The sequence below is a fragment of the Penicillium robsamsonii genome, assembly GCF_028829455.1.
Source record: "Penicillium robsamsonii strain IBT 29466 chromosome Unknown utg000006l_segment0_segment0, whole genome shotgun sequence".
NCBI lineage: Eukaryota > Fungi > Ascomycota > Eurotiomycetes > Eurotiales > Aspergillaceae > Penicillium > Penicillium robsamsonii.
Genome location: NW_026643224.1, coordinates 548,365 through 568,206, shown reverse-complemented (window position 1 = coordinate 568,206; position 19,842 = coordinate 548,365). Strand labels below are relative to the sequence as shown.

The 19,842-nt window shown below is 48.9% G+C and overlaps 8 protein-coding genes across 8 annotated transcripts; 5 read left to right on the top strand and 3 right to left on the bottom strand.

Moving 5' to 3' along the window:
• Positions 1–753: 753 nt before the first annotated feature.
• On the top strand, positions 754–2,632 carry N7447_009940 (translation initiation factor 4B; the record flags this gene model as incomplete). The annotated part of the gene is made up of 7 exons (XM_057234202.1): positions 754–757; positions 847–900; positions 951–995; positions 1,051–1,053; positions 1,122–1,199; positions 1,259–1,549; positions 1,605–2,632. 7 exons carry the CDS (start codon positions 754–756, stop codon positions 2,630–2,632), a joined length of 1,503 nt encoding a protein of 500 aa, XP_057081486.1.
• Positions 2,633–4,183: 1,551 nt separating this feature from the next.
• N7447_009939 (uncharacterized protein) lies at positions 4,184–5,081 on the top strand (the record flags this gene model as incomplete). Its single annotated transcript, XM_057234201.1, has 3 exons — positions 4,184–4,352; positions 4,482–4,517; positions 4,582–5,081. 3 exons carry the CDS (start codon positions 4,184–4,186, stop codon positions 5,079–5,081), a joined length of 705 nt encoding a protein of 234 aa, XP_057081485.1.
• Positions 5,082–5,581: 500 nt separating this feature from the next.
• On the top strand, positions 5,582–7,994 carry N7447_009938 (uncharacterized protein; the record flags this gene model as incomplete). The annotated part of the gene is made up of 9 exons (XM_057234200.1): positions 5,582–5,612; positions 5,670–5,695; positions 5,759–5,937; positions 6,006–6,289; positions 6,353–6,831; positions 7,087–7,194; positions 7,248–7,287; positions 7,559–7,805; positions 7,886–7,994. The coding sequence occupies 9 exons, from the start codon at positions 5,582–5,584 to the stop codon at positions 7,992–7,994; spliced, it is 1,503 nt and encodes a 500-aa protein (XP_057081484.1).
• A 756-nt stretch (positions 7,995–8,750) lies between these two features.
• On the top strand, positions 8,751–10,233 carry N7447_009937 (uncharacterized protein; the record flags this gene model as incomplete). Its single annotated transcript, XM_057234199.1, has 2 exons — positions 8,751–9,782; positions 9,886–10,233. 2 exons carry the CDS (start codon positions 8,751–8,753, stop codon positions 10,231–10,233), a joined length of 1,380 nt encoding a protein of 459 aa, XP_057081483.1.
• A 783-nt stretch (positions 10,234–11,016) lies between these two features.
• Positions 11,017–12,664, bottom strand: N7447_009936 (pseudouridine synthase family protein; the record flags this gene model as incomplete). Its single annotated transcript, XM_057234198.1, has 2 exons — positions 11,017–12,366; positions 12,431–12,664. 2 exons carry the CDS (start codon positions 12,662–12,664, stop codon positions 11,017–11,019), a joined length of 1,584 nt encoding a protein of 527 aa, XP_057081482.1.
• Positions 12,665–13,249: 585 nt separating this feature from the next.
• N7447_009935 (Cytochrome P450) lies at positions 13,250–14,494 on the bottom strand (the record flags this gene model as incomplete). Its single annotated transcript, XM_057234197.1, has 1 exon — positions 13,250–14,494. One exon carries the CDS (start codon positions 14,492–14,494, stop codon positions 13,250–13,252), a length of 1,245 nt encoding a protein of 414 aa, XP_057081481.1.
• Positions 14,495–14,787: 293 nt separating this feature from the next.
• Positions 14,788–14,980, top strand: N7447_009934 (uncharacterized protein; the record flags this gene model as incomplete). Its single annotated transcript, XM_057234196.1, is given in 2 exon segments — positions 14,788–14,860; positions 14,871–14,980. The coding sequence occupies 2 exon segments, from the start codon at positions 14,788–14,790 to the stop codon at positions 14,978–14,980; spliced, it is 183 nt and encodes a 60-aa protein (XP_057081480.1).
• Positions 14,981–16,595: 1,615 nt separating this feature from the next.
• N7447_009933 (ankyrin repeat domain-containing protein) lies at positions 16,596–18,778 on the bottom strand (the record flags this gene model as incomplete). Its single annotated transcript, XM_057234195.1, has 5 exons — positions 16,596–17,594; positions 17,655–17,890; positions 17,940–18,205; positions 18,257–18,666; positions 18,737–18,778. 5 exons carry the CDS (start codon positions 18,776–18,778, stop codon positions 16,596–16,598), a joined length of 1,953 nt encoding a protein of 650 aa, XP_057081479.1.
• Positions 18,779–19,842: the final 1,064 nt, after the last annotated feature.

The window sequence follows — 19,842 nt, the reverse complement described above, 5'->3', positions numbered from 1 at the left end:
TAGAAATCTGGCTGACGAAGTGTATGAATCCCGTCCACTGTTGGCCGTACAATCTTCAGGAATATCATACCCCTGGGGGTCTCCCTAATAGTCTAAGTATTAGAGTATATCAAATGGAACTAAAAGCTGATACAAAACGATCTAGTTATAAGTCGGACTTGTCATACTGTCGATTCTTACAAGTAATTGAGGCTATTGCAGAGCGACTCCGCCTGGGATGACAGAATCAATCGAATTAAAACAGGAACGAAGTTATGTACTCTGTGCTGTTGATCGGTATATTTTATGATATATTTTTAGCCGAGTATGAAGAAGTCTACCGCTGTACACAGATAAGATATGAATTCCGCCTCATAACTTTTTCCTACAATTCTTTTTTTTCTCTTTTGAACTAAGCAAAAGCATGAATACCCTAAGACCCCCACTGTATTTGTCAATTTTAGGTAGAATACAAACGGATTCGATGAGGGTCGTAGTTCAGGTATAGACCGATCTCGCGGCTCTGATTGGGCTAGCGTCATCACTAAAAATTTAGTAACCCGTCCACTTCCATGCCGCAGCCGACTTCCCCTCTACCAACTTTTCCACTGTGTGTTTGCAGATATTAAACCTAACACTACTTGATTCAGATTTTGATTCTTGGCTTTCTAACCAGGTGTCTCTGATCATTTGACTTTTCCTTCCACTCAACCCTACTCTCCGAGAAGCGCGCACAAATCCGTTGGCGCGTTTCCCCCAACTTCAACCGCAATCATGGGTTCGTTCCAGACCTTTTATCTTTCCTGATAGAACATGGACCTGTCGGCGAAAATATTCACGGGCGATTGCTGACATGATGGATATTAGCTCCCAAAAACAAAGCCCAGAAGATGTCTATGAGCACCTTCTTGGCCGATGAAAGTGAGTGAGCGGAAAAATTGGATGATTAAAGTGATTACTGACGGACATAGGCCTTGGCTCTTGGGCCGATGAGATGGAGGATATGCCCCTTCCTTGTAAGTTGCAGCCCCACTATTGGAAATTGCGAAATTATACTAACAAAATTTATAGCCAGTATGTAGTGTGCCCGATACCTAACATGCTTATCGTTGATCGAAACCCTTGCTTACACCATGGAACAGCCCAGCCTTTGACATCCACCTTCAGCCGTCGCCCCGCGGGTGATTTGGCGTTCGGCTCCGGCTCCACTGGCGGCTTTGGTATGATTACCCCTCCGCGCTACATACACAGAACGGCCTCTGACAGATTATATGATTAGAGCGCGAGCGTGGTGGATATGCCGTCCGGGAGCCTCTTGATCTCCCCACCCAGCCCCCCTACACTTGCCACGTTGGCAACCTCTCCTTCGAATCAACTGAGGCCGATATCTCCGAGCTTTTCTCTGCATGTGGCGTGACGAGCGTCCGTCTCGTGGAGGACAAGTTGACAAAGGCCCCCAAGGGTTTCGGATATGTCGAGTTTGAGACCGTTGAGGGCCTGCAGAAGGCTCTGGATCTGTCTGGCTCGTCTCTCCAGGGACGTTCTATCCGTACCAGTGTTGCGGAGCCTCGTAAGTACTGAAAGGTTGGTGGGTTTGCAAAGATGTCGACTGACACATTACTTAGCCAAGGAGTCTCGCCTGGAAGGCAAGGATCTTGACTGGTCCCGACGTGGCCCCCTCCCCGAACTTCCCCAACGCCGTGCGCCTGAGCGCTCCAGCTTCGGACGTGGCATGGGTGGCGGCTCCGATGCGGGCAGCGACCACGGTGGCCGCCGCAGCAACTTCGAGTCTGACGGAAAGCCCCGTGACTTCAACAACTGGGAGCGCAAGGGACCCCTTTCGCCCTCTGCCGGTGGCCCGCCTCGCGAGGGTGGCCGCGAGCACAGCAATGACGGACCCGGTTCCAGCTTCCGGAGAACCGAGGCCGCATGGGGTGAGGGACGTTCCCAGGACGAGGGCTCCCGCCCTCCCCGCCCCGAGCACGTTCGCCCGGAGCCTACACCTACTGCTGCCGATATGGACAACCAGTGGCGCGCGAGAATGCGCCCTGACGAAACCCCCAAGGAGCCCATCAGCCCCGCCTCCCCCTCTGCCACTCCTGCCGTTCCTGCTGCCCCTGCTGGTCGGCCCAAGCTGAACCTGACCAAGCGCACTGTCTCAGAGAACCCCACCCCCACCTCAGCCACCGGCGATTCCAAGGCTAGCCCCTTCGGTGCCGCTCGCCCCATTGACACCGCTACTCGCGAGCGTCAGGTCGAGGAGAGACGCCAGCTTGCTATCCGCCAAAAGCAGGAGGCTGCTGATAAGGCCAAGGCCGAGAAGGCTGAGAAGTTTGCTGAGAAGCAAAAGCAGGCCAAGGAGTCAGCCTCTACCGTGGATCACAACGGCAAGGATGCCCTTGAGATCCCCAAGGGTGGTGGCAACTTTGAGGTCCTCCAACGGGCCGGTGAGGATGGCGAGTTGACCGGTGACAAGGAGACCGAGGAGACGGCAGCTGCCGCTCCTGCCGAAACCAAGAAGGCGTCTGCTAACGGTTGGAGAGCCCCGGCCGCTGAGGCTGCTGCTGCTGGCGGTGACGACGAGGGATGGAGCACGGTCAGCGTGAACAAGCGCAACAAGGGCCGTGGACAGACTGGTCGTGGATTCGCATAAACGTATCGATACCCCGAAGCAACGACCGTCTTTGCCTCAGGCCTGGGTTTACCGGTATACAGGTGGGTTAATTCTGGACGAGGTTCATTCCCGGTCTTTGTGCGCTGCTCGGTCGAGTTACCTTGAGCGGTGCACTGGATAGGGTTGTCACTCATAATTACCACCTGCCCCGTCCATTCCTCTGTGCGGACGTATATTGCTTTTTCTGATTGAGCTTTATTCTCCTTTCCACTTCCTTTTACTCTTTTGTCCTTTGGTTTCATGATCTCTTTTCCTTTTTCGTGGGCTAGATTTTTTCGACAAACATCTAGTCCTCGCTTTGATGATCTGGCGGTCCGAAAAGTTTCATTTTATGTCTTGTTCGCTATCTAGCTATTATTCCCATGCGTGACTCAAAGTGATCTGCCCATGACCATTACAGCCGATGCGAAATGAATATTACATGTTCCATTTTATTTTTTCCCCCTCTCTTGTTTCTCTCAATTTTCTACTCTCTTCCGTTCGATTGACCACGGGTGGTCCTGTTTCTTTCTCGTTCCTGTCTGCCGTTGGGATCTACGTTGGGGAGTTGATGCCTTGACACTCTTCTTTCTCCGTTCTCGGCCATGCGAACAAGACGACTTTGCGAGAATAGTCATTACGAGCACCCCTCTCATGAGCACAACGTTGACGAAATCAATTCCTGTTCTTTTGCTTCGACTGCTTCTAATTCAATTCTTTGGGATCTTTGCATGGCAGAGTTGTCTCGATGGTCTTTGCTCCATTTCTGCGTACTAACCTTGAATTTCCGCTTAGCATAGAATGAAATGCAGTCTTCACTGACAATGAGTTTTTGTAAAATGTTTTAGGGTATTATGTAGAAATTTTTAGATGATACATATAGAGAGAGGCTATAAATATGCAATAATACCATTGAAGGTACTTGAGTGCCCTGTATATATCTCTGACAATGCTCCCAAGACACTAGTGTATCAGAACGTGGTCGATCAGTTACCGTGAAGAAATGGGGTGGTTGGAGATTTTTCTACTGATGCATGGTGTTTATAGCTATGTACGGAGTACGGAGTACATATATTATGTCTAATTTTAGTAATAATATTGTCTGCAAGACATCAGCAAATAGTTTAGATTTCACCTGAACTATTAGATCAAGCAAGGGTATATAAATAGGACCCACTAGGCTTAAACGGTCAGAACGTGGGATATCAGCGCAACGAGGCAGAGGTATGAGACGAAGTTTAGTAGTATGAATAGGTAACTGTGTATTCTCGATTACTATTGATAAATATTCAAATGTTAGAAGCATCTAAATCAAAACATTTTATGAGATCATTCAGGAACCAATGAGCTAGCCAAGAAATAAAGTGGCCGGTATGGAATTAATTGAAACCCCTTCAAAGGGTCCAAGGATTATCACTTTCAGCCTTTCAATTTCCTTTTGTTTTTTTTTGTTTTTGTTGGTACCTGAGTACTTCTTAAACCCCTCGTCTAACCGTTGCAACCCTTTTAAATTGAACCCCTCAAGAATCCCGGGGTAAGCCCCATGTTGTCATGACCTCCCTCACTACCACGCTTGTCGCACCGATGGGTGTCGCTGCAGAAAAACAATGTCCTATGTGCTGGGGAGAAGGATTTCTCCAAGATGGTTCTGGCACTCACGATAGAATCCAGGAGTTAGAGGGGCAGGTGCATGCGTTGACAGCGCGCGCGTCAGCTACAGGTAAGCCTTTGCACCCGACTCTCTCTGCAGGTAGCGTGGATGCGATCGCATATCTACTGAGAAGACAGAAGAGTTCTCCCCTTCCCCTTCTTTCACTCTTAAACCCTCTGCTAACCTGATTGTAAACAGCCTCCAAACTCAGCGAGTACGAAGATGAAGTCCGACGTCTACGCTCCTCCCAATCCCAAGGATCCTACCACACACCACGAAGCAGCTCTTCACTAGGCAGACCCCCCCTCCCAAACCGACCAGTCACCACAACGCCCAACAACCTCAGACTCCCAACCCCAAACATACCACAGCCGCCTCACAAACCTCGCCTCTCTTCTCCCCTACCGACGCGGCAGCGCAACCCCCGCTACCGCACTCCCAACATCCAGCGGTCTCCCAAGCACCCCGACCGCGTTGACAACTCCTATCCCACACATGTCCCCCGCGAACAGCGAGCACACTGCCGAGCTGCAGGATGCGCTTACGCGCGAACAGAGACGGCGCGAGGCTGCCGAGTCGCAGCTTTCGCAGGCGAGTACTGAGCTAGAGGAGTTGACTGTGCAGCTTTTCAGTCAGGCGAATGAGATGGTTGCGGAGGAAAGGAGGGCTCGCGCGAAGCTTGAGGAGAGGGTTGCTGTGTTGGAGAGAAGGGATGTTGAGAAGCGCAGTCGGTTGGAGAGGTTGGAGAAGGCTATGGCGCGTGTGGAACGGTTGAGGGCTTTGGTTAATCACCAATGATAGTTCTCAACTATGGACCTTGGAAGGCTTTTGGCTGGTGGGTTTGACCCCTGGTTATTGTCTGCTTATGACTGGTATGATTGGATTATTTGATGATGGAAATGATTGGGCGTTTATTGGGTAGGATTTTGGGGCTTTGGAATCGCTTTTTGTTTTGATATTCGGCGCCATTGGATGGAGTTCTATAGTTTGGAGTCATAATTTGAGGGATTCGTGCACCCGATCTATCACGGAGTCTCCGTACGGAGCCTGTAGGTTTTCGTATAGGTAACATATATATGTAAAAACATAAAACTAGTCCTAAAATATACTCCCGACAAACCAAATAGGAAATGCACCCGGCGAATGACGTGCATCAAGGTTGGACCTTCCCGGAGTTTAGGCTCTGGGGGCATTTCACGTCCCCACATTAGACTTCCTTTAATAGCACCGGAAGTATTGCAAAAGTAACATTTGTAACATTTTATCTATCCTCTCTATATACAACCTTGAAACTAACCATGTCTATCGGCGTCGCTATCATCGGCAGTGGTATGCAGTTCTCATGTACACTTTAAGCTGTGTATGCATTTGACTAACATTTAACAGGTCTCTTTGCGAAAGAGCAGCACCTGGTATGATAAGCTGTCCAATGATGCTATCTTCTATATGATCTACTTGACTAACTAATTACACAGCCCGCTGTCCAAGCTGCCTCAAAATTCGAACTCAAGGCCATCTATTCTCGGTCCTTGAAGTCAGCCCAGGACCTCGCCAGCGGCACCTCTGAAGTCGATCTCTACTCCGAAGACTCAGGCTCTGGCAAGTCCTACGCCGATCTACTGGCTCGTTCAGATATCGGCGCTGTGATCATTGCGTAAGGGGTCCCCATTTCTCTAGATTCCACTCCAACAGCAGGGCGAAACACTAACTCTGACTGGACAGCCTCCCCATTCTGGTTCAGCCGGAGTTCATCAGGAAAGCCCTTCTTGCTGGCAAGCACGTCTTGTCTGAGAAGCCTATTGCCAAGGATGTCGCCACTGCTCAGGAACTTTTGAAATGGTACAAGAGTGAGATCGATAGCAGCAAGGTCTTTTGGGCAGTCGCCGAGAACTTCCGTTATATCACCAAGTTCCTTTTCGCGGCAGAGCAAGTCCAAAAGCTAGGCAAGGTCCAGAACTTCCGCGTCAACGTTCACAGTCTGATGGATGTGAAGAACAAGTACTTCCGTATGTCCAGTCCCACTTCAGGCTCTACATGGAGGATCTTAAAACTGACTATATCTGAATTAGACACCGCCTGGCGCAAGACTCCCGGGTACCAGGGCGGATTCCTTTTAGACGGCGGTGTGCACATGACTGCTGCGCTGCGCCTGATTCTAGGCCCCACGGAGCGTCTTAGCATTCTGTCAGCGCAGTCACAGCTGCAGCAATCATTCCTGCCACCGGTTGATACAGTGGATGCCGTTGCGAAGACCGAATCCGGTGCTACGGGTGTTATCTCTTTGTCGTGGGGATCGTCATTTAATGATCAGATTTTCGAGGTTGCTTGCGAGAAAGGTGTCGTCACCTTGAACTTTGATGATGTGACAGTTAATGGCGAGAAGCACCATGTTGAGTTTGATGGCAAGGGTGTTGTGCCAGAGGTGGCGGAGTTTGCAAACTCAATTCTAAGTGGAAAACCTGACAGCAGACAGTCTCCCGAGGAAGCATTGGCAGATCTTGAGATCTTGGAGCAGATGTTGCGGAGTGGCGAGAAAGATGGCGAGAAGGTTCAGTTGCATTTGCAGTGATATTTAGATACTATGTAGAAATCATTTTAGAATAAAATAGCATCAATGGCATAAATGATCAAGATATATTGAAATATCAGCATGAATGCGAAGCATAAGAAAGATAGAAGAGACCATGGACTACAGTATAGAACATCAGATATTGCCTAAATAGGAATATTAGGGCTAGGGCTTCACCAACCCTAGGCTGACATAAGTGGTCTATTTTCGCTTAGTTCGCCCAAAGCGCACTAGTGTGGGTCTCCCACTCTGCTGCGGGAGAACCTGAGAGAGAAGTTTTCGAGATTGAACTCCGACTCGACAACTCTCGAACGCCCGGCGAGACCCAGCAATACCGACAAGGTCAGTCACCAAATACGCATGATATTTGACACAGTCACTAATTTTGATTCCAGATGGTCGCCGCTAAGCAGCACATCCCTATCGTGAAGAAGCGTATGTTCTCGATCACCTGTTCCATTCCTTTTCGTGCCCGTGCCCGTGCCCTGGATACCCTCGCCTTTCGATTGTCGACCAAATGAAACAAAGCAAGCTCAGCAAGATGCACCAAACGAAGAGAACAACTTTTGGAGGATGTCGTGGAAGAGGAAAAAAAAACCAACATATCTTGGATCGAATGCCGACATTATCCGCAGGGGCATGGAGACTGAAACGGGCACAAATCATTGACATTTACGATCGGAGGACTAACATCGACCGCAATTAGGCACGAACCGCTTCAACCGTCACCAGTCTGACCGGTTCATGCGCGTTGGCGCCTCGTGGCGCAAGCCCAAGGGTATTGATAACTGTGTTCGTCGCCGTTTCAAGGGCCAGATGGCCATGCCCTCCATCGGTTACGGTTCCAACAAGAAGACCCGCCACATGATGCCCTCCGGCCACAAGGCTTTCCTCGTCCACAACACCAAGGACGTTGAGCTCCTCCTCATGCACAACCGCACCTTCGCTGCTGAGTACGTCCCGCGCCACCTAGCGGAGCGATCTTGATCGCTCTCTATTATATCATAAACACTGTTGCTAACAAGCTCTACAGGATCGGCCACGCCGTTTCTTCCCGCAAGCGTGTCGAGATCATCGAGAAGGCCAAGGCTCTCGGCGTTAAGGTTACCAACGCCAAGGGCCGTGTCACCACCGAGGCATAAATGGAATAAACCCAGTTTGTTTCCTTTCAGTTTGGATTGGTGTAGGTCGGGGTTTTTGTATGGCGATACTATCTCTCTGGCGATAACGAAATTTAAGGAGTGCATGGCATGTCCGGCTCGGGCCCTGTCATAGTGCCGGGCGCTGTGAGGCGAGAGAATTGTTCTCTGAAATGACAACAAAAATTGCAAAAATCCCTTTGGTTCATTCCAATACATTTCAAGGCAGATTTTAATCTGACCTCGTACATGTACATCCGTGCGTGTCCAGTATTGGACCAGTGTAGCCAAGCAAAATCGTAACCCTAAAAAGTGACCTTCCCCATCTGATACATTTCTCTACATATTCAATACGAAACACCCCTTTACATATAGACGATCAATATATATGCACACGTTTCAGATCATCGGACCCACCTTTCTTTTGGTGGTGACGTACGCAACAAAAAATGCCTGGAGTTCCGAGACATGGACACAGCAGATAAAAAAAGGGATCGGGATACATCCAGTAGCCATCATAGATTTGTGTTTCATGTTAATGTTGAATATCTATAATGTACATGAACTGGAACCTGCGTCACTTGGCCCCCACGCGCCTATCATTTAAGACCTTAAGACCCCCTCCTGAAGATCCTCTTGACTTCCTGTTTTTTATTTAGGTCTTCATCTGGCTATGGAGACCGATCCTTTTATACTCATTAGCCCCTTCGATCCTCTTCCTCTCTACCTCTAGAGTCCCTCCTTCCCCAGTCCCTCAACATGCCCTCAGTCCCACCCCGATATGGTCGCTGGGTACTCATCCTGGGTCCAATAATCCTGATCCTCATAATCCTCCAATTCAACCACGCCAATTTCGGCGCAAAGATCACGCAGGACGTGATCCAACCGGCCGCAGGTCTCACAATCGAAATACACAACGAAACAACCGCAAAAACCGAGAATGTACCGTCATATTGTCCAACAGAAACAGGAATGGACGACGTGCTCGTAGTGATGAAAACCGGCATCACAGAATCACAACACAAAGTCCCCGTTCACCTAAGAACAACCCTCCGCTGCGTCCCGCACAAGATCATCGTCTCAGACTTCGAAGAAGACATAGCCGGAACACGCACCCACGATGTCTTCCTCAATGTCTCCGACACCCTCAAACAAAGTAACGCCGATTTCGCCCTCTATAATCGCGCCCGCGAAGGAGGCCGCGAAGCCCTAACACAACAAGACCATGCCAAAGTCGAAAATACTCCCTTCGGCATGACCGATAACCCGGGCTGGAAACTTGACAAGTGGAAGTTCCTCCCCATGATTCATACCGCGCGACGCGAGAAGCCAGATGCCAAGTGGTTCGTGTTCCTCGAAGCAGACACGTATCCGATCTGGCCGAATGTGCTCGGATGGCTGTCTCATTTCAATCCTGAGGATAGACTGTATCTAGGGAATCAGATGCAGATTGGGGATAGTTTATTTGCGCATGGTGGGTCTGGCTTTGTGCTTTCGCATGCTGCTATTCATGCTGTGGCGGATTTTCATAAATTGCATATTGATGAGTGGGATGCCATCACGGACCAGGAATGGGCGGGAGATTGTGTTCTTGGCATGGCGCTTGATGCGGCCGGTGTTGGGCTTACTTGGTCTTGGCCCCAGGTTACTACTCAGTCAGTTTGGGAGCAGGATATGTTGCACGAAGCGTTTGGGAAAACGCCTTGGTGTTATGCTCCTTCGACATTCCACCATATGACGCCGGCGGATGTGGATCGGTTTTGGGAGTTCGAGCAGCAGTGGTTTGCCGATGTAAGTTGTTTCCCTTTTCCCCCTTTTTTTTGGATACCTCGTATTCGGATATGACGATATCCGTCTCCCTGTAACGTATGAATACGTCACTAACAAACCCCAGACAAACTCAAGCGTTCTCACACACAGTGACATCTTCCGCAACCTCATCCGTCCAACCCTCGCAGACCACCTAGACAACTGGGACAACTTCGCGAGCGCCGGCGATGACAGAGAAGATTACAAGGGTCCCGCGACGCCCACTTCTTTCTCCGCTTGCGCGGACTACTGTGCCGCAGACCCAAACTGTGTCCAGTACCGTCTGACGGCCGACATGCGCTGCACAACGTCCGACGCGGTACTGCGCGGGAAGCCCGGACCAGGCACGCAGTCGGGGACGATGCTGTGGCGGGTTGATGCTGCGGTGGGGCAGATGGAGAAGTGTGAGAAAGTAACGTGGGTGACCAGCTAGAGTTTTGGATTTCGAGTGGCGTCTGTTTTATCGTTAGAGATACATTACTAGGCGTTGAGCGTTGAGCGTTATGTTTTGGTCTGGTTCGGTTTTGCATGAGGTTGAAAGATACCGGGATTTATAGCATTGGCTGGTAGACAAATTGGTAAAGAATTATACATGAACATGCTGTTTATTGGAAGTGGAGGGTGTGTAGAATCTTGAGTTGTGTCGAGCTGTAGCCTGTGTAAGGAACAATTCAGGTGGGTCGATAGGAGAGCATCTACTTTCTCAGGCAATCTGGCTGCTCTTTACAATGGTGCCTCCGAGCTCTTCCTATTTGGGGTTAGTATGAACTTGTTTCTTTGTTCGTATTTTGAGGCAAGGATGAGATCTCGCATCTCGCTTAGAAAGAGAGAACGATTTAACCCCGTGGTGCTGGAGCTTGATATATATCGAATGGAAAGGGTACCAAGTTCTATAATTTCGGACCTCTGATACAAAGCACATACATAGACTCCAGGTTTACAAGTGGTATGTTATGCGAATGAATTCTGATAGATTGCACATATCTCTATATCTCGATAAGACTTCTAAAAGCAGCAAATCTATATGCTAGAGCACACCAAAAAAAAATATCAATGTATCGACATGTCATGGAAGACCAAGACCAAGACGCTATGCTCGTGACTTTTTCATTGTAAGTCAGCAGAGTGGTATCAGGAAGACATAGACAAAGAGATTTAGAAAAATGATATAGGTAGAAGGTATTTTCAAGAAAGGAACCCCTAAAGGACAACATCATTAGTTCGTAGCAGCTGCCTCTGTGACTTCAAGGGGAGACTCGTTCATCTTGGCAGCAGCATTGGTGATATTGACAAGACCAACGCCTTCTACAAGCACTGTGCCAGTCTTTGCATCTGCAGCATAGTCATCGTCACCCAAGCCAGGCGGAACAGTCCCATGGCCAATGACAATTTCCTCGCCTTCAGCAGCAGGGACCCAGTCCGGACACTTGTGAGGACCCTCCATGCCCGCAGGAGGCAAGCCCCAGCTAGGCATAGGGCTGCGGTAAGACCAATCACCATCTTTGTCGGCGTACGCAACAGCATGCAAGAAAATACCCAGCTCGTGGGGACCCGGGTCCGAGTACAGCTCTGTACCGCAGACTTCACAGAAATTGCCGGACAGACGCTCGCCCTTGCGCTTTTCGTAGTCCTCGGCTGCGGCCATCTGCTCGCGATGCATGATCTCGTTGACAAGCACGGGATCGGTGTTCGGCGGCACATTCGGTGCCGCGGTCAGATGAGTGCGGTACGAGACCGTGTCGGGGATCTCGGTCTTACCCATGAGAGATAACCGTGCGACGATCTCTTCATCGCGCTCTGCGGTCGCCTCGGCTTTGCCAAGCTCAGGTCCGAAGACACGGCGGTTGGAGTAGATAGGGTCGTTGGTGATGGGGTGGCCCAAGAACTGAAGGTGGACACGGATTTGGTGCGTACGGCCAGTCAGAGGGAAACAGTGCACGATACTGTAGCCCTCGCTCTCATTGGCAAAAATCGCAGGCGGGGTAGCGGGACGCTCGTCATCGCTAGATGACTCGGTCTCCTTTGCTGTCTCGGGAGGGTAGTAAGCCAGGCGACGGAACTTGGTTGTAGCTTCCTTGCCGGTGGCGCGTACACGGTTGAGACCCAGCTTCGGGCTAACCTGCATGATCGGCTGGTCGCAGACCACCACGCCGTCGGGGAACTTGCCCTTCACACGCGCGACATACTCTTTCTGTACGGTCCGGGCCTTGAGGGCTGTGGCCATTTTCTCGGCGCCTTGGGGGTGCTTTCCAATGAACATAATTCCAGATGTCAACCGATCAAGTCGGTTGCATGGGCGAGGTAGCCATTCGGAGCTGCGCTCCGAGCGTAGGATTTCAACAACCGTGTTGAAGTGGTATCGACCCGCAGCGTGCACCGGTACGCCGGCAGGCTTATCAATAACCATGAGGTCATCGTCTTCGTAAATGATTCCAACGGGAAGACTCGTAACGGGAGGTTCGTGGCGGTGGAGGGTGTGTGAGATGACCTGGCCGTTTTTAAGCGTCGTTTCGGGGCGGGCTGTTACACCGTTAACCTGTACAAGGCCATCTTCCAGGGCTTTTCTCTGGTAATTGTCAGTTTTCAAGTCTTTTACATCTGCCGATCCACGTATCCACGCATCCACGTACATAGTATTCTGGTTTCCGATCGCGAAACTCGGAAGTGAAGATCTCGACCAGCTGGCGACCGCGCCATCGCTCCTTGCAATTGGTGTTATAGGTGTAGTGGTACGGCGTGACGCGACGGAAACCACCGTCCAAATAGTAAGGCGCAGGCCATGGATCGCAAGGGGTCACGAGTACATCGGGGGTCTTTTCTTCCACGGGATTCGGGGTAACTTGATCGACGTTCATGAGGGCCATAGTGGGAAGTTTGAGCTTGCCTTGCCGAAGCAAATAGGCCGTGATACGAGGTGAGGGAGCCAGGTAGGCGAATGTGAGAAATTGAAGAGACGTGGAGAATTCAAAAGAAAATAAAAGTTAAGATCAATAAGTTGCCCCACATGGAACAAATCAGGCACGGAAAATATTTCGATTTTCAATTTTCCATTGCCCCTCTGGATTGCCGTTTCGAGTTAGCCTCTTTGGGGTTAGCGCCTTTTGGACATGCCTTTATATACTCCGTAGAATACAAAGGGATACTAATTCGCCCAGTAGCATCATCTTGATACAAAGTGAGTCAATCATATACTTGACTCCCAGTGTCTGGACTCCAAATATGGCGTCTCTGAAAGTTTGTGATAGGCTGGCCCACGGGATTGACCTTGTGTACTCGGCAAGTAGAATGCTTGTCTCCTACTCTTTAAATCATGAGATTGTCCGAGCATTTCAACAAACCGAAGTCGACATGTACCGTACTAAGATTCAGATCTCTGACTATTGAGGATTTAAATGCTTCGGGCCTCCCAGAATTAATTCCCTCAGGTACCAGCCCACTTCTTTCTCTAACTAGTTCCCTTGAGGCGCAAAACAATTAGCCCTATGGGTTAGGTACAGACAATCATACGAATTCCGCTCCTTGCTTAGCCTCGTCTCCGGATGTAGGTCTTTGCCGTCACTTCCAATAAATTTCAATGTCCAATCCTCTCCTAGTTCCATGAGCAAGACGCCCACAATCAGCCCAATTACCCTAGGTCCGAACACACTCTGCGCAGGGCAAACAAACGGCTTATTGCCGAACGGGGTAAATGCGTGTTTTTGCGTGTTTGTCAAAGCATCCCATCGCCTTGGGTCGAAGAACATGGCCCCTGGTCCCCAGGTGTGCGCTGCTGTGTGAGACCACTCAATATCTTCAGCCTCGACCTCGGGGGCACTTGACCCGTAACACTGAGAGGCTCGATACACTCTTTTTGTAGGTGGATACAGACGCAGTGCCTCATTCACAAGTTGTTCCACCGAGACGTTATCTATCCCGACCTTCTGCACGAACACGGCTTTGCTGGGAGTGCGAGCAAATGCAGCTAGTTGCGTTCGCCATTCTGGATGTTGAAAGCCGGTCATATATCCTGTCTCAATGAGCATACATATAGTAATTCGCCACATGGTTTCAAAGCCAGGAAGAATCATGTTCAGCGGGTTGTTCTGCGGGTTCAGGTCTTGTGTTGCAGGGAATACGCCCAGGATGGCCTTTTGAAGGTGGGAGTTGTTTTCGAATGGAGTTAATGTTGTTTTACTCTTCGAATTTATCCAGGTGATGTTTATTGCGTTGGAAAGCTCGATCAAACAACTGTCAGGAAGGCTGAGGGCTTCGTCTTCCATCGAAAACAGCACCTGAAGAACCATTCGTAGTGTCAATGCTTGGACCAGATCCATAACACGGATTTTTATCTCCCCGTGGCCGTTCGCCGTTGCATCTTTGATGTTACGCCGCACTGCCCTCTGGGCGATGTCCGAAAGAAGGCTCCAAGCGGTTGGGCTAAGGTTGATAAGACTTTTTGCTTGGACGATAAATTGCTTCACACGAGGCTCATCGTGACTAGTGAATGCGTTATCAATTCCAAAGGCAACACGAAGTCTTTGGTTTGGAATAGCTCTTGACTGCAGTAGAGTCAGTCGATTGTAGGGCTTTTTGAATGGAGGTTTTCTTCCGATTATGCGCCAGCACCTGCTGAAGTTGAATGCGTAGAATCGAGAATGCGCAAAGGACAAGGAAAGGCCAGTGATGGCGACAATAACGTAAATAAAAATATGCATCTCGTTTATTTCTTGTTTTGGATTTTTGTGTTGGATTGAAAATGTCAGATAATCGAAATCTCGCGATGGAACTTCAGTAGTCTCCTGCGTTGGATGATAAGAAGCCTATATTTGAGGGATGGGGGCAGTGGATTTATGATTCTTTTGCCTCGCCTGTCCTATACCTGCCATTCCCCATAAGACCCTTGACTGGTTGTCAGCCCTCGTAAATGGACAGAGGAGAGCGGAGTGGCTTTTGCTCTCGTGACGACATAAATTCAGCTTTACTTCAATACTGTGGAAGCTGCGCCCTCATGCGACAGGATGGCTCGTTGTCAAACGAGGTTGATAAGTCCCTCATTGCGAATTGGCTGGTTTCTAACTCTGGTATGTTCAGTCTGCCTTACTGCCAACACAACTTCCCGTCTCGTTTCAATCCTTGTCGGTGATATGCAATTAACAAGAGATGCAATCAACAAGAGACTCAGCGTGAAGGTGGACAGATAGCTAGGGCTTTTGCCTAACTCGAAGCTAATAGGTCATACTCAGGCACACTAAATGCCTTGCTATCACCGGAATGAATCGTTTGTCAACTCATATATCCGTAACCTTGGCATGTCGGAATTTGCTGAGGGGAGCCACTTGGGTAGGATATGATATCCTGACTGTTCAAATGTTGATTTCAAAGTATATATGCAGCAGAATGAAACCTTCGCAGACCCAGCCTATGGAAAATTTTATGTTCCAAGATTATACAATTACTGTTGTAAAGGGCTCTTTGATGCAGAAGCAGCATGAATTAAACTACTGTATCTCGAAAAAGATCTGTAAATTCTTCTCAAGTGACAAACATTCGTTTTCTTATTCCGATCAAGAATGCAGTAATTGCCCAGATCTTGCCCCTTCAGCTTCTTCGCATAAATTGGAAGCCCTTGACCGAGGTATTTCGAATGAACCAATTGATTTGCTGATCGCCAAGAGGCGCACTCGCCCCCGCGAGGCGACCATATTCCTAAATACGCGTAGCTAGGGATGTACACAATATGCATGCAATGACTCGCGTACATTAAACCCACAGAATAGAGAACACGTTGCAAGTCTTCCTACTCTTGCGCGCATAAAACAGCATCGCTTCCCTGGCGCCTTGAATTATGAGGCTCATAAAACTTCCCCTCGTACTTTTGTTGGACATCCTTTCGCATGTACTATACGTTCAGAATCTGTGGAAAGCTGTAACAAATCGGCCCTGGTAGTTTCCTGGCACGTTTTCTGGAACAGAGAACTATAAATGTGTCAGAATCTCTTGTTATTCCCATAATCAGGCCAGCAAAATTTTGCTTCCTCAAATTGGCAGTCCTCTCACTATTAGAACCCAACACAGGCTTCTTATCATGTCTCCCAATACCCAAAGCCCTTCAAACGCAAGCCAATGTGTTACACCTTCATCAGTTGACACCGATGGCCTTATGGAATTTCTGAAACTAGTTAATATGCTGGCTTCAAGTCCTGAATCCCAAACCGTGTCCACCATACTTGAAGAAATCGTCCATCAGCGGATAACCAGAAGGACAAACGTCTTACCGAATACTTCAAAGAAGTACAAGGCCTCCACCAGCGGATAGACAGTATCCAGTCATTATACTTATTGGAGCTCGATAAAGTTTCTCAATCAGCGAAGGACATCAATACACTCCAGATTGGGTTTAGTAAGGTCGTTAAGAGCCTTACGATCGTCAGGCAGATGGCTGAATATTCCTCGGGCGCACTAGATCGCTCAACCGATCTACACACAATCAATCAATCATCAGATTCTATTGGACATGTTCAGTAGTACATCAATTCTTCATCCGGTCAATATATTAATTACAAACATATATTACCTATGCTATAGAGGAGTTGGTGACGATATGAGAATAGAATTATGCTCTTAGAAGAAAGGGCTTTCTGGTGATATTATTTATGAGAGGATTCATCCCAATTTGAAAAGCCTGACAATATCAAAAGTTACCTGATAGAAAGTTAGGCCAGGAAAATCCAGACCAAACTAATCCAAATTTGGTTTGGTTTGGTTTAGTATGGATTAAGGAAGATTGGCCACCAACTGTTTCTTGTCTTTGCGATTTCAGAACTCTTCATCACCCTGCCATGAACCCGGCATCACAGGTGGCGGGCTCTCAGCCCATTGAAAGAACACACTAACCACAGGCTCACTGAGCCATGCAACTTCCTCATCCCAATCCCAAAGTATCTTCCAGTCTTGTGGAAGAGGTCCAGCATAGATGGACTTTAATCGTGGCCCCTTCCCATCACATGCTAAAATAGTCCAGGAAGCATTCCGAAGTGCCCAGCCCTCATCAAACATCTTCCGCTCCCACCACCCGTATGAACCCAGGTTCACACCCGCAGCTTGCAAGTCCTCGAGCCAGAACACTAATGCGCTCTCGAGCTGACGTTTATTCTGTCGGACCTCCCGCCTCTCCACGGGTGCCGGCCATCTCGCATCCATCAATCCTGCAAACAATGGGGTGGTCGCTTCCCAGATCTCGTTTCCCTGTCGACTGAGATCCTTAGCACGCAACCCTTTGAATAACCAACGAGTAAGCCTTCTCCACTCAGAGGATTTGGTTCTCATGTGCTGTGTGTTTGACTTGCTAGAGACATGATGGAAGTAGACCTTTGAAAACTCGTGGAGCGAGCTCACGGTGGCCCCATTTAATTGGCGTCTTACAGTCTCAGCATCTGATACTTCGCGAACAAATATATCTAATAGAACCTTCGCGTCAACATACTCCCAGATAATCGACGTGAACCGGGAATCAAGGGTAACCAGGGGCGACTCCGCCTTCACTAAGTCCCATAGGCTTGGTACGCTCCAAAGAAAGCGGTGCAGAGTGCTTTTCCGGTAGTATTCAGCCCTTGGGAGGAATAAGGCGCATGCGGCATCGGATAGGTCGTCGTTGAATTTGATGAAGCGGTATACGCTCGCGATATCACTAGCTTCGTCGTTGTTTCGACAGAGATAGTATAGCGGTGTGTACCCGTCGGCACTTGTTTCGTGCATGCTGAGACCTGAGCGCACGAGGTATGTGATTGTGTCGAGATCGCCTTCAAATGCTGCGTACTACCTTTCTTTAGTGGGGGGCGCTATTTTGTAGGTGGCGCTGGCGGACTGGTTACTCACGTGTAGTAGCGTCCATCCGCGCGGATCACGGTCATACAGCGATGCCCTGCGCTCATTAAACAGAGGAACCATGGCTAGGAGACCACCATCAGAGGCAGCGTCGAAGACGTCCGTATCAAACGGCCTTACGGTCCAGTGTCGAAGGTTGTACGTCCATCCATTGCTGGCTCGTCTAGCACATATGTCCCATACATACCGGGTCAGCCATGCGGGTAGCTGTATTCGCGCGCGGTAAACTTAGCAGTGTTAGTGTGGATGTTAAAACCATCGTCTCGCCCGACCGACCTTCTTCGCCTGGGAGAGTCGCAGTCGAATCTACCATGGAGAATTTGGACGAGTAGCTTCCGAAAACCGAATACGTCCAGGGTAGAATCGGATAGTCTTTGTTCTGTGCGATCCATCCCTCTGTTTTATTCTCTTTGCAACTCGTACTACGAGCACCTATGCTCGGTATTAGATTGGTGCTGTGTGAGGATTGGCCCTGGATATTCAGGCCAGCAGTCGACGCCATCTGACCGGCAATCAAAGCTGGCTGCTGTCTAGCCAGCGCTCTAATACACATTAGTAAGCCGAGTCTTGGAAAGCAGCAGGGAGAAACATACATCGCATACGTCTGCTGCGCAATCCCTAGCAATTGCATCGCATCTCGTAACTCATCCTCAAGCCGGCGTGCCACTCCCTTCCCAAAAATAACCTTGACCCTCGCTCTGTTTCCGGTTGAGCTTCCTTTATCCATGTCACGCTGTCCCAAATCGCTCACGAGCGCATCGAGCTTGTCCTTCGCATTTTTGCAGTAACGAATGCTTAATTTGATGGCAGTGTTGCTAGCGAACAGTTGTTGGTCGCGGCTAAGCTCCGTCTCTAAGTCGTCTAACACTAACTGCACCAGTGTCAGACGATCTAGTAGAGAATTTATGTATTCGGGCACTTCATGCACGTCGTTCCATATGCGCTTAAGGGCTAAGATGTCCTTGACCGTTTTGGAGGTGGTGTCGGCTAGGATAGTCTTTAGCTAAGTCGACCTACAGGATGTTTTGGAACCTGCCCGTAGAGTAAAAGATTGGACCATAATTTAAACCCACCTGGAGGCCAGAGTTCGAGTGACCAAAGGTTGTAGAAGCCATGGCTGTGATATGTATATAATGTGTGTAGCTGGGCGGAGCCTCAGCCTGTCAAGATTAGGATCTGACTAAGTTACAACATCACTAGTTAAAGCGGGGTCGCTGTACGAGAGAGATTCAAGAAAAGATGGCGCAGATGCCCAGCAATAGTTGCACACTCGAATAGAAATGATTTCAGATGTGGTGTAGATACAGGGAATCGTCCTATTTTTATCACTGGCTAGAACAGAAGAAATTTTGACAAACTGACAAATAATATTGAATCAACCCGAAGTCTATACAATATTCAGATGGAACATTCTAAGACAACTTCAGTATGGCTGATTTTTAGAGAAAAACCGGAGATCTCCGTAAAAATTCTGTAATTCGAGGTAAACAGTCCAAACGCAGGTGTTCACAAGAGGAAAAACTTCAAAATGAAATTCCGACAACTTAAGAAAAACACAGAAATTGCAAATATCCAACATGTCTTCGACACGGCGCCCATAATGTGAATTCACTATAACCCCTTCCGAGGACTCAGATTCGCTTTATAGCCGCTATCAGAACAACGACTAGGTCAGCCAATTGCCTATGCCACGAAATAGTAGCAAGAAACGAGACATATGTATTTGAGGGATGCATTCCAAGGTGGTGTTTAGAATTTGGGTCAAACCTACGTGTCCCGTTTAACATCACGAGCCTGTGCCTTTGGCTTCTGTAATGATTTCTCTATCTTCTCTTGCTCGCAGGTCGAACAGGTTCCACATCTCTGGTGCTCGAGCGTCGCAATGCACTTGGCTTTTTTCTTTTGCTTTTTGCATGCTTCACTGCCTGGATTCTTACAACTGGTTGTTCTAGTTATTTCTTTGGTGCTGGGGCTGCCGCAAGAGTACTTATGGAGCTTGTATTCCTGTCGACACATTGTTGGGCTGTGGACTTTCAGTAATGGTAACCTGGTCAGGGCAAGCGGAAAGCAGGTAGTTGATGGCGAATGAATTGCAACCTTAATAGAGTAGCACGCAGGGAGGGATGTGTTAAATAAGGAGGTTTGGACTTGAGCCTCGGGGATAGGGGAATACACGGCC